This window comes from Pteropus alecto, unplaced genomic scaffold (assembly GCF_000325575.1).
Source record: "Pteropus alecto unplaced genomic scaffold, ASM32557v1 scaffold312, whole genome shotgun sequence".
NCBI lineage: Eukaryota > Metazoa > Chordata > Mammalia > Chiroptera > Pteropodidae > Pteropus > Pteropus alecto.
This window is the reverse complement of record NW_006433948.1, coordinates 3,593,650-3,606,761: the sequence shown is the minus strand read 5'-3', so window position 1 is coordinate 3,606,761 and position 13,112 is coordinate 3,593,650. Positions and strand designations below refer to the sequence as shown.

Here is a 13,112-nt window from a genome sequence, read left to right as displayed (position 1 = left end):
TTAGATCCTGTTGATTGATAGCATTGTTGAGTTCTATATCCTTGCTCATTTTCTGTCTACTTGTTCTATTATCAATTGTTGAGAGAGGGATGTCGAAGTTTCCAACTCTCATTGTAGCTCTATTTCTCCTTATAGCTCTATCCGTTTTTGCTTCATGTATTCCAAAGCTCAGTTGTTTGGTGCTTACATGTTTAGGGTTGCTATACCTTCCGGGTAGATTGACCCTTTTTCCATAATATAATGTTCCTCTCTGTCTGTGGTAATTTTCTTTGCTCTGAAGTCTGTTTTATCTGATGTCAATGTAGCCACTCCTGCTTTCTTTCGATGAATGTTTGCATGGCATACATTATTCTATCCTTTTAGTTTCAACCTACTTATATCATATTCGAAGTGAGTTTCTGGTAGACAGCATGTAACCGGAACATTTCTTTAGCTACTGCCAATCTTTGTCTTTTAATTGGTGTGTTTAGATCATTTACATTCAATGTAATTTTGATATGTTAGAGATTAAATTTGCCATCTTATTTTTCATTTTGTCTTTGTTCCTTCTGTTCTTTGTTTTTCTTTTCTGTTTTCTTCTTCCTCCTTTCTCGTTGGTGAGTTATACCTTTGCTCAAATTCCATTTTGATTCGTCTGTAGTGGTTTTGATTCTATCTCTTCGTATAGGCTTTTGAGTGGTTGTTCTGGGTATATATTATGCATGCATATCTTATCACAGTGTACTGGTGTCAACATTTTACCAGTTTAAGTTAAGTGTAGAAACTTTACTTATCTTTAAGTTCCTTTCTCCTCCCCTGTTTAATATAATTGTCTTAAACATTTCCTATGCATATATTTAGAACTACATCAAACAGTGTTTTGATTTTTGCTTTAATCATTAAACATAATTTAGCAAATCCAAGAGAAGAAAATTCTATTATATTTACCCACATTTTTACTCTTTCCATTGTTCTTTCTTTCTTCCTCATTCCAAGATTCCTTCTTTTATGGTTTCCTTCCCATTTCAAAACCTTCCTTTGGCCGCTCTTTTAGGGTAGGTCTGCTGGTGACAAATTCTCTTAGTTTTCCTTCCTCTTAGAATATCTTTATTTCCCCTTCATTCCTAAAGGACACTGTCACTGAGTATTTTATTTATTTTAATTTTTTTTTCTTTCAGCACCTGACAATTATTTTCCTTCAGCACCTGAAAACTTTTCTGTTACCTCCTTCTAGCCTCCATGGTTTTTGATGAGAAAACCACTGTCATTTGAATTCTCATTTGAACTTGTAAGTAAGGCTGTTTCTGTTTTGCTGCTTTTCAGATTTTCTTTTTCTTTAGCTTTCAGGAATTTGATTATGACGGGCCTTGGTGTGAATTTCTTCGGGTTTATCGAGTTTGGAGTTCAGTACGTAGGTCTATGTCTTTTGCCAAATTTGGGACATCTTTAGCCATTATTTCTTCAAATACTTTTTCGGTCCCACCTTCTTTCTCTTCTCTCTCTGGGACTTTGGTGACATGAATATTACATCTTTTATCATAGTCTCACATGGTCGCTGAGATTCTGCTCACTTCTTCAGACTATTTTTTTTTTTGTCTGTTGTTCAAATTGGATAATTTCTATTACTTTATATTCCAGTTTATTGATTCTTCTTCTGCCCACTCCATGCTGCTGTTGAGCCCATTTCTTAAGTGTGGTTTTTTTTTTATTTATTTATTGTATCTTTCAGTCTTTCGGTTCTAAAATTTCCATTTAGTATTTTTTCTTCTAGTTCTTTGCTGAGACTTCTTATTTTTTCATTTGTTTCATGTATGTTCATAATTGCTCATTGAAGATTTTTTTATGATGGCCACTTTAAACCTCTTGTCAGATATTTTCAACATCTGTGTCATCTCTATGTTGGCGTCTGTCGATTGCCTTTTTCTCATTCAAGTCGAGGGTTTCCTGTTCCTCTGACAGCACGCAGGCAGGGCAGGGGGGCATCACCCCAGTACCTCTGGGTGGGCATCAAAATCTAGGTTCCCTGCTCCGCTGCCATTGACAGCCTCGGGGGAGGAGGTCACCTCACTACTGACACCGGCGGCTGGGCTTCCTTGCCCCTGAGCAGGGACAGTAGTCTCAGCTTTCCACTCTGCCTTCTCTGACACCATCCCAGCAGGGTAGAAATGGAGCCTGTTTCGTGCTAGGCTAATTTTTTATTTCTATGTCGGTTACCGATAAGTTCGGAGGGGGTGCTATTTTAGGTAGGGTGGTCAATAAAGGCCTCCCTGAGGTGATGACATTTGAGAATAGAGCTTCTTGAAGTATGGAAAGAGCTTTGCAAAATTTGGGGAGAAGAACATTCTAGATGAAAGCAAGAGCAGTATCAAACACCCAAAAGCAGAAATGAATTTGATGCGTTTAATATATATGTTTTAATGTGTATTAGAAATATAACTGTCTCATCAAACTCTTTGATTTCACAGATAGCATTATTAAAGGATGAGGTTAAGTTTCAAAAAAGTGCGTATAAGAGATCTAAATGGTACATGAATATGGTGAAACGTTTGACAATATCAAAGTTTGGAAAGCAAACCCCCATTTAACGGATGAGAGAACTGAGGCGTAGGGGGGCCCATTAGCTTGAGCAAGGTCACAGAACAAGTGAGGGAGGGAGCTGGGGTTCCACTTGAGAGACTGCAGATCGCATCCAGAATTCAGAGCAGGAAATGCAGAGGTTTTCTTCTGCCTGGCGGAGCTGCTGGTTGTTGCATACAACAAATCAAGAACTTTTGAAGATCAGTTGGAGGCCTCTGATGAGTTTAATGAAGCATTTTTTTTTTCTGTTCACCCAAAGTACATGCCTAAAGCAATTATATCGCTTATTCCCCTCCAGCCTTTAGCTCTAAAATAAGAGGCCAAAGAGAAGTTGGAAATTATGAGCAAAAATAAGGTGAATCACTGGGTTCTGGAATGCCTGGCTGTGGACGATTCTCTCAGTCTACCCGGAGGCCCTTTAACCAGCTGAGGTTCAGGTGCTGTGTGCAGTAGCGGCGCCAAGTCCGGCAGGGCTGAGGGGCATTTACGCTGGAGCAAGCAGGCCCAGCCCCCCTGGCTTCACTGCCACGGGGCAGCCTTTGCAGAGTTCTAGGCGCCAAGTTCCAAACGATGTTCTGCCGACATCCCACCCCCACGGACTTCTCTGTCGGACCTGGACACGGACATCCCCAAGCCACAGCCAGGCCACCAAAGAGCTCCCGTCTTTTGAGAAAGGGACGCATCTTTCTAAGCTCCTGTTTTCCCACATCCTTCTGCCTATTTGCACCTTCAAGCATATTTTGGAGGGAGATTTCATAAAGATTCCTAAATTGAGTCAGAATTTCAAGTCTATTGTGACATGCAAATTAGTCCTGCTTGCCCGTTGGCAGCAATGCAGCTGAAGTGCCTAGAGACGGGCCATAAAATGAAAACATCAAAGTGATTAAATGTGCCCGAAGAGCATAATTGAGTGCATGAATAAGAGAAAATAAAACAAATTGATTTTCTCCAGTGCCAGAAAAACAGAATAATTGAGAACAAAATAATAGACTTTGAAGTAATCAAAGTGAGGAATGCACCATAGTGACATAGAAACAGCCAGTTGTGGGAGAGATTTATTGTGTTTCTGTTATCATTTTTACAACTTTAATTTCATTAGCTAATAAATACAAATCAATTGAAAAATCAGTCAACCAGAGAGCAGGCAGTCTCAAGCCAAGATTTTTATTCACATCTCTAAAGCAGGCCGAGGCGGTGATCCTTAATCTACTTTCATGAGCACACGTATCCCGCATGAGCTGGAAAACAAGTTAGGCCTCCCTCCTTTGGATGTGACGATGGCCTCTTGTGCCAGTCACTGTCCACATACAGGTGTACAGATTGAGCTTTCAAAAGGGCAGCTTGGACAGCCCGCCGAGATTCCCAACAGACAGAATTGCTTGAGTACAGCATCTTGGTTTACAAAGATGACGTTTTCATGCCACTGACCAGCCATTATGGTCTTATGGTCATTCTGAGTTCACGTGCTGGTGGTGGCGGCGGCAGCTACAGCAACGACAGCAGAAGCACCTGCCACTCTCGCAATATTGCTGAGCATCTGTGGCTCACTGCTTCCACACACAGACACACGCACGCACGCACGCACACGCACGACACTGAAGTCTAATCTAAAACCAAGAGGGCCAAGCAAGAGTGTGTCACCCCTTTGGTTTCCGGCCTGGCAGCCATGATGCTGGGGAGGATCGGGGAGGGAGCTAGGCTGGGAGACTTCTCATGCTGACTTTAGCAGTGGAGCGCTGGGGACACTATTCTGGGACCAGGTGCTGGGAGGTCACAGAGCAAACACGAGACCGCTGCGATGTATTCGTATGGCTCCTCCAAGGAAACAATCCCTCTGGCTCACTCCTCGGCTATTCGCACCAGGCTCGGTGGCCCTGTCACCAGGATCTGCACCGATGGCCAAGAGCGCTGGAATTGTGGTTTTCCTTTCACAGACGTATGAGCTGCTCTGGCAGCTGTTGGCACTTCCAGATGTTCATGACACAGCCCGCCTCAGGGCTGCACAGTTAGCGGCCATGCGTTTGGCGCCAGTAAAGGTCTCTGGGACCACTGGGGCTGTAAACCAGGCTGTGCAGAAGGGGCCGGCCGTGCTGAGACTGGCGCCGCTCACTGGCTCCACCGGGATGGCACGGTGCGTCGAGGTAGCATGCCAGGCAATTTGTCCTGGAGAACTTATCTCCCAGGAAACACCTAGAACTTGAAAGGAGTCTTCCTGACCTTCTCGCAGCATCCAAGGCCTAATCATGATGTGCCTGGAGGTGAGTAGCGAATGTCAACATTTAGCTCCTTTGTGCAAGACCGTGAGAGTTTGTCTCCAGTTCAGGCTTAAAATCCCAGCTTCCATTCCCACTAGTGTTTGGGTGGAGCACAATGGAGCAAATGGCTTTCCCAACTCTAAAGCATTATACAGATGGAAGGCTGTATTATTCTTCCTGCTGCTGCTATTCCCATTATCCGGGACTGCCCAGCCCCGAATTTTTCTCTGAAAAAGAAATGCGAAGAAAGCACATGGACCGAAGAACCTGGAGCTGTGACTCCAAAATGCCTGCGCGGCGTTGCCCAGCCCCTCCGATTCACTACTTGGAGGCCGGGCTCCATAGGCTGGCTGGCTGGCAGGCAAGCAGCCCACTCCTGTGATGTCACCTCAGTTACTTGTGCCTATCCCTCCACATGGAGCCAGCAGATTTAGGCACAGGAGGGGAGAAAAAGTGAATCATAGGCTATTTTAGAAATCGCTTCGGTTCCGTTTGAGGCTGCAGCCGTCCCTTGCAAGCCAGGACCAGAGCACCCCGACCATCAGCGTAATGTCCTTTAAATGCTGCTATCCTGTAAATACCAGGAGCCTGGTGCGATTAATCCGCCGAGTCGGGTTCTACTTTGAGTCAGAGGCAGACAAGGGGTATTTGGTGGTTATACTTAATTGTCATCGAAAGGCTTTCTGATGACAGGAGGGATCTACATTCCAAAGCAAGCAGTACAGTTGTCAATTGAGAGGTGAAATTAAATCAGCTGTCCATATCAGCATGTTCCCAAGGCTTCATAGAAATCCTTTGTTCTGTCATTCTTAGGTAGAGACGTGACTCTCAAGCCTGGTTGTGATGGGCAGCAGCGTGGAAACCGGGGTGGCACCAGATGGGCCCTTCCCCATCTTAAAAGAATAGTTGAGAATGCTCCCTCTGCGATCTAGGATAAGACCAAGGCCTTGTAGGCCCTTGGTGATCTGGCCTGTCCAGCCCCATCACCCCACTTCCTGACCCTCATCCTGTACCCTGGCCACAAAAAGCTTGCAGCTGCCTTTACACCTCCCGCTCTGTTCCTGCTGCCTGGAACATTCTCTCCCTCTTTGCTCTTCAAGATGCCGCCTCATCTATGAAGCCTTCCACACCCTCTCTTTGTATGCCCTTGCCGGTCTGTATGGACTGGTATTTTATTGCCTCGTTGCTATGGACTGTGATGTTTTTGTGTCCATACATGCCCCTCTCACTAGACTGAGAGCTCCATGAGGGCAAGAACTATGTCATTATGATGATGATGATGATGATGATGATGTCGGTTAACGAAATCCAGTAAGTTTCAGGTGTACAACTGAACAGTAACATATATGTATATTGCATTGTGTAAGAACGGTATCTCGTTCTCCTCCGTGACTCCCGCGCCCAGCACAGGGCCTACCCCATTGGAGACATCGGTAGTATAGGCTTGCGAAATGAATGGGCAGATCGGGCTGAGGAGCCGGATGACGGGAATGTGGAGTGAGGGGCTGCGTACCACCCCAGGTCCTCAGACGTCACAGGCTGAGGAGGCTGATGGTGGCAGAAAGACTACAGTGATGTGTTTCCCTAAAACGTGCCTCGTGTGCCTCCGTAGAGAGATGATTCGGGATGACACAAAGGCATTTTTTTTTCATTTTAATAGCCATATTTCCTGTAATGTATGTTTTGAGATATAATTAAGCACATCAAGTCTGATGATGATGATGATGATGATGGTGATGATGATGATTACTCTTATTGCTGCTTAGGATAGAGAGGCCAAAATAGGTATTAAAATTTTTAAAGTGAGTTGACATGAAGGAAAATATGGTTGCCATTAATACAGATGTTAAGTCGATGTGACAGCATTTCCAAGGGGCACTCGTTGTGACAGAAGTTCTGGAAACTCTTTGCAACGGTCCTCAACCCCTTTATCTGTTCCTCTGTGGAGCCACTCAGCCTCCAAGGGCCGTAGGCTCACCCCGGCATTCTCCGGCACTGCTATGATGCTGACTGTTTTAGGTCATTTGCCACTTAGCCTGGCAGCACAGATGCTCCTTTTGTCACCTCAAGCACATTTATGAGGCCCTTAAGAGTGATGACCAAGCTTTAAGCCTCTGGCGCGCTGAATGGGAACGTGCTTTATCAGCTGCCCCGTAGCTCTGCAGATGCTCATCCCTTCAATGAATATTTATCGAGTCCCTATTATATGCCAGGCACTGTTGAGAGTGCCAACAATAGAGTGATGAACAAGACAGACAAGGTCCCTGCCCTCATAGAGCTTGTGACGGGAGATGGACAGCAGGCAAATAAACACGCAAGATGTTTCAGTGTGCTCAGCGCATTGAAGAAAATAAAATAGGATGACGGGACAGAAAATGAGTGACTGGGGGTGGCCGCTTAGATTGGGTGGTCAGAAGGCCTCTCACAGGTGACTGGTGAATTGAGACCTGAATGACGAGTAAGAAATGGGAATGTGCAGGCGGAAGGACTAGCGGGGTGCCGAGAAGGGGGAGCCCCAGGAAGGAAAAGTGAGTGACTCGTCTTTCGGCAACACAAAGAAGCCTGGCGTGGGGAGAACAGAGTCTGGATCTTATTCTAGGTGCGATTGGAAGCCATAGAGGGTTTTGAGCATAAGAGTAACGTGGTCTGACCTAAGTTGTAACAAAATACTCTGGCGTCTATGGGATGGTCATATAAGGAATGATAGTAGTTTGGAGTAAGATGATAGCAGTGAAGGATGGAGGGAAGTAGGTGGATTTCGAATATATTGTGGAAGTAGAATTCCTAGGACTTGCCAATGGATTGAAAAGGAGGTTGTAAGTGAGAGGAAATGAGGGTGACCCATTAGTCAGTGTCATGAAGAAGAAACAAAAGCACAAGGAAACTGTTCTACATCTGTACTTTCCAGTATGGTCGCCACAAGCCACCTGCGGCCATTTAAATTGAAGCAAATTAAAGTTAAATAAAATTGAAACTTCTCTTCCTCCCTTGTACTAGCCACGTTTCAAGTGCTCAAGAGCCACATGTAACCAGTACCTAACATATCCGGCAGCATACACGTAGAACATTTACTTCCATCAGCAAAGAAAGTTCTATCAGACAGCACTACTGTACGTTAAAAAAAAAAAAAGACAACTGAAGATTATTACAGGAATCAAAAGACAAGCCACAGACCGAGAGAAATATTTACAAAGCACATATCCAAAAAAGGACTGGTATCCAAAGTATACAAAGAACTCTTAAAAATCAACAAGAAGAAAACAAACAAAATAAAAACAATTAAAAATGGGCCAAAGACCTCAGTAGACACTCGCCAAAGAACATGCAGGTGGCAAGTAAGCGTATGAAAAGATGCTCAGTATGACGTCACTAAGGAATTGCACATTAAAACAAAGTGATACTGCTACACACCTATTAGGATGGCTAAAACCAAATCACTGACACCACCGAATGCTGACCGGGATGTGGAGCCACAGGAACTCCCCCTCGTTGCTGATGGGAATCCAAAAGGGTGCAGCCACTTGGAAGACAGTTTGGCAGTTTCTTCCAAAGCTAAGTATAGTTTTAACATACGATGCAGCAATTCCGATCCTTGCTATTTTCTCAAATAACTGGAAAGCTCATGTCCACGCAAAAACCTGCACACGGATTTTTACGGCAGCTTTATTCATAATTGCCAAAACTTCGTAGCAACCAAGATGTCTTTCATTAGGTGAAAGGAAAAACAAACCGATCCATTGAGACAATGGAATATTTTTAGAGTTAAAAAGAAATGAGCTATGAAGCTACAAGAAGATGTGCAGGAACCTCAAATGCATACTGCTAAGTGAAGTAAGCCAGTCCGAAAAGGCTGCATGCTGTGCGATTCCAATCATATGACATTCTGGAAAAGGCAAAATCATAGAGACAGTAAAAGATCAGTGGCTGCCAGGGCTTTAGGCAGAGTGCAGGAGTTTTAGGGCAGCGAAACTGGGCCTCCTGAGTCCCAACTTAGTACTCCTTATACATCTCAAGTAGGGCGACGATATAATTTATTGTCCAAGCCAGGCTATTTAAGAGTGAAATGCAGTGCCATAGATGTCAGTCAGAACTGTCCCAGAGACCACGAACTGGGAGCCTACGAGCCACATCTTGAGTCCAAAATCGTTTTGTTTGCCCTCACATAGTGGTGTCCCACACAACATGCTTTAAAAACTGAAATCGGTGGCCCACGTTTACTGCTGTGGAAACTCCACATAAAAACATGAATTTCTGACTCCTCTTGGAAAGTGGGAAGATCTGGACCCACCTTCGTGTACAGCAGTGAGTGGCTAGAGCTGAGTAGCGGTCGCCCCCTGTGCGGACGTGTCCCTCCCTGTTTGCCACAGACTCCACCACTCCCTTTTGCATCTCATCCTCTAGGCCAAGTGTGAGTTTCCATTTATCTTCTTGCTTATACCATTTTGGTTTTGTTTTCTTTCGTAATAAAGAAAAAAAAAAGGAACTATATCTTACATATGCATGTCATGATACAAAGTAAGAAAAAGAAAAAAAGACCAAGACGATCCACAAACAGCTAATTCTCGGCCTTGCAAGGCATTTGAGTTTGCCCGCTCTGGTCTGTACTGCCTGTCTCCCCAGGCCCCAGACCATGCCGGCCTTTAGAATTTTCTCAAGCTGCCACCCACTGCTGGAAGAGCTAGAAGTGCAGGGAAAACAACAGACATTATTTAAGCTTCCATTTTTATTGTTACCCAAATTCAGTGTCGTTCATCATCAACTTGTGGTGGAAATTATTTCTGTTGTTTTTCTTAATTGCCTCCAAATGGAAGTTGAGAGCAAGACAGAGCAGCAGAGGCCATGGCACCCACCTTTCCTTTCTGTAAACATGTGTTTTGCGAGCACCTGGCCGTGGAATCTTGTTCATCCATGTGGAACAGCTCCAGAGGCGGGAGCATCGGCTAAGAGGCCATTGCAGTGAACCAAGCGATGAGACCTATGACTAAGGTGGAGACAGTAAAACAGAAAGAAGGGCAACTCCTAAGATATGGAGGGAACTTGAATTGAGAGAGGAAGAATGAAAAGTTACCCAGAGATGGCAAGCTCGGGGATTTCAAACACCAAAAGCATGACTCCAAAAATTAACTTTTGCCTTGCAAGAGTTAAGAGAATGAAAAGACAAGTTACATACTGAGATAAAATATTTGCAAATCATGTGTCAAACAACAGATTTGTATCTAGAATATATAAAGAACTCTCCAAACTCAACAGTAAAAAAAAAAAAAATCCAATTAGCAAGACAGGAAGAGGATGTACAGACATCAAATAAGCACTTGAAAAATATGCTCAACATCCTTTGCCATTAGGAAAATGCAAATTGAGAGCACAATGAGGGATCCCTACGCACCTCAGAATCACCAAAATAAAACCTAGTTGACACCACCAAATACCGACAAGAATGGTGAGAAAATACATCACTCATTCATTGCCGGCGGGAATGCAAAATGGTCCAGCCACTCTGGAAAACGGTTTGGCAGGTCGTTATAAAACTAAACGTGCAATTACCATACGACCCAGCAACTGCACTCTTGGGCATTTATCCCAGAGAAATGAAAACCGTGTTCACACAAAAACTTGTACATGGATGTTCATAGCAGCTTTTGTGTAATAGCGAAAAACTGGAAGCAACCCAGATGTCCTTCAGCAGCTGAAGGGTTAGACAAACTGCTCCAGCCACACCATGGAATGCCACTCGGCAATAAAAAGGAGCAAACTTAATGCACACGACGACTTAGATGGATCTTAAGGGAAGTATGCTGGGTGAAAAAACCAGTCTCGAGAGGTCGCATACTTCATGATTCCATTTATATCACAATCTCGAAATGGTAAATTCATCGAGCTGGAGACCTTTCTGGTGATGGGATAGTTTTGGATCTGCTTGTGGCGGGGGTTACAGGAATCTGTTAGCGAGTTGTGTGGAAGCACACTTACACACACAGCTGAGCACTGGTGAAGCCCGAATGAGCTCTGCCTATGTCAACGCCTAGTTTTGATACTAAGTAATACATTCATAAGATTTCGTCACTTGGAGGGACTTGCTGAAGGGTCCCTCTCGGTACTTCTACATTGTTTTGCAACTTCCTGTAAATCTATAGTAATTAAAAATTTTTTTAAGTTAAGTGCTCCAATGAAAAGGAATAAACTATTGATATACCTAAAAATTTGCATGAAACTCAAAGGCATTATGCTGAGTGAAAGAAGCCAGTCCTAAAAGGTTACATGCTGTTCAATTCCATTTATATGACATTCTCAGAAGGACAGCACTTGGAGGAGGGGAGGACATAAATGCAGAAGGACAGCACGGGGCATTTCGAGGGTTAATGGAACTGTTTTGTGGCATGAATCTGGACATGTGTTAAAAATCACAGAACTGCACATGCACAAAAAGTCGATTGTACCGTATGTTATTTTAAAATTCAAAATGGAACTAGATCGCCGAGTGCTCATTTGTTTTTTTTCTTTCCTTCCTCCCTCTCTTTCTTTCATGCATTTATGCAGTCACTTATTGAGCACATGCTTTATGTACGGCACTGTGCTAGACTTTGGAGATCAACCCGAAGACACGCAGGCCCCTGCCGTCCTGGGCGTTCGTCCCGCTTCGGGTCCATATGGGTTGGAGCCCAGTGTTGTACTCGAGGGAGTAGGGCAAGGAGAACGCTGCAGAGGGACCGAGTGTGCAAACTTTTCATTCCTCGAGCCCAGTCGTGTAGCATTCAAAGCGGTCGCTTGTCCATCAAAGACTCTTAGGCCCGAGGGCAGGGAAAGCCCCCAATTCGTATTTCACAGATATGCAGGAGAGAAAATCCTAGGGAAGGTTGCACCCTCAAAAGGAAGGGGTGGGGGTGGGGGAAGATTTGATGCAGTTAGCGAAGTGTGACTCCGAATAGTGTTGCCTGAATTTGTATGTCTGTATGTGGATGTGTCTTAAAACAACCGTTTGTTTAGCTCATGACTCCGTAGGGTGATGATTGGACTGGGCTCAGCTGGCCGGTTCTTCTGCTGCTTTTGGCTGGGTTCACCCAGCACTGCAGTCAGCCGGCTGCCGAAGGCCTCACTCACGTGTCTGATGGGTAAGCGGTGGTCGTTGGGGTCTCATCATCCAGCAGGCTAGCCTGAGCCCGCCGGCGCATGTTGGGGATGCCCGAGTTCCCAAGAAGAGCAAGACGACAAATGCCAACATGTTCTTTCTCTTTTACAGCTTTCTTGAGGAGCAATTCACACATGTTACCTGAGTTTGAATTTTGTTTTCTCTCCTGTTTGCAGGGAATCTGAAGCATGTGGTCTAGTTGACAAAACGAGATCAGGTTTCCTGAACGGAAGAGCAGTGCCTGTAATGAAGACAGCGTGTTTATGCGAGCAGTGTGTGCAGTTCGTGACTGCAGGGGAAATTGGGAAGAAATTACTTCCTGAATATTTCCAAGGGGCACCAAGTGGCGGCTGGTCTCCTGGGGTGAGGCAGGCAGGCACCCCAGAGGCCTCAGGTAGACCTAGGGAAGAGGGAGATTTCCAACCTTTAAAGTGTTTATTTTTTAAAAACACACAAATGCCGTTTCTAATCTTTGAAAATTATTTTTAAGCAAGTTGGGGAGGGGTTATTTTTATTTTCTTAAAGGAGACAGACGAGGAGCTGGAGGAAGGCATGGAGCTCTAGTGAGCAGTTTGCGAGGCAGAGGGGGGCTGAGAGGCAGGGTTTGGGCCTCGGGGCCATCCGGGCAGAGCCTTAGCCAGGGAGGGGGCAGAGGTGCATCTGTGTTGTTTTCTGGATTAAGGATCTATTTTGTTTTTAATGAAATGTTTCAAAACCAACTTCTGCGTCCCGTTGTCCTCACTGTAAGACACACCGACAGCACACACGTTCTGGCCTGGTGCAGCCTGGAAGCGGACTCTGAGTGCCTGACCCCGCTGAGGAACTAGTATGTCACCACCAAGCTCCATCCTGTGCTAGGGCCCCTCTAGGGAAGAGCCGTCCCTGCCTGGGGAGCGACTCAGAAACGGGAAGGGCAGGTGGCATTTTGATGAATTAGAGAGGCTCCTTCCCCGTCAACTGTAGACAATCCGTTGATGAGAAAAATGGGATCCAGTCGTGACGTGCCGGTGTCGCTGAAGCCTCTGGGAGACGGCAAGATGGCAAAAACAAGGAGAGCAAGCGCCGCTGCCGCAGCGGCTTCCTGGACAGGTTCAAAGGGGATGATATTTGAGCCGGGCCTTGTAGAGCGAGTGGTATTTCTTCAGGCCTCTGGGGACAGGGTGGGGTGGGGTGGG

The 13,112-nt window shown here is 45.1% G+C and overlaps 1 protein-coding gene across 1 annotated transcript in view; it reads left to right on the top strand.

Annotated features, from left to right (window-relative positions):
* Window positions 1-12,656, top strand: part of HDAC8 (histone deacetylase 8) — a 172,802-nt gene extending 160,146 nt beyond the window's left edge. Inside the window, exon 11 of the mRNA XM_006908550.2 lies at window positions 12,114-12,656. Within this exon, the coding sequence (XP_006908612.1) occupies window positions 12,114-12,136 (23 nt within the window). The 3' untranslated portion in view covers window positions 12,137-12,656. The remainder of the gene's footprint in view (window positions 1-12,113) is intronic.
* Window positions 12,657-13,112: the final 456 nt, after the last annotated feature.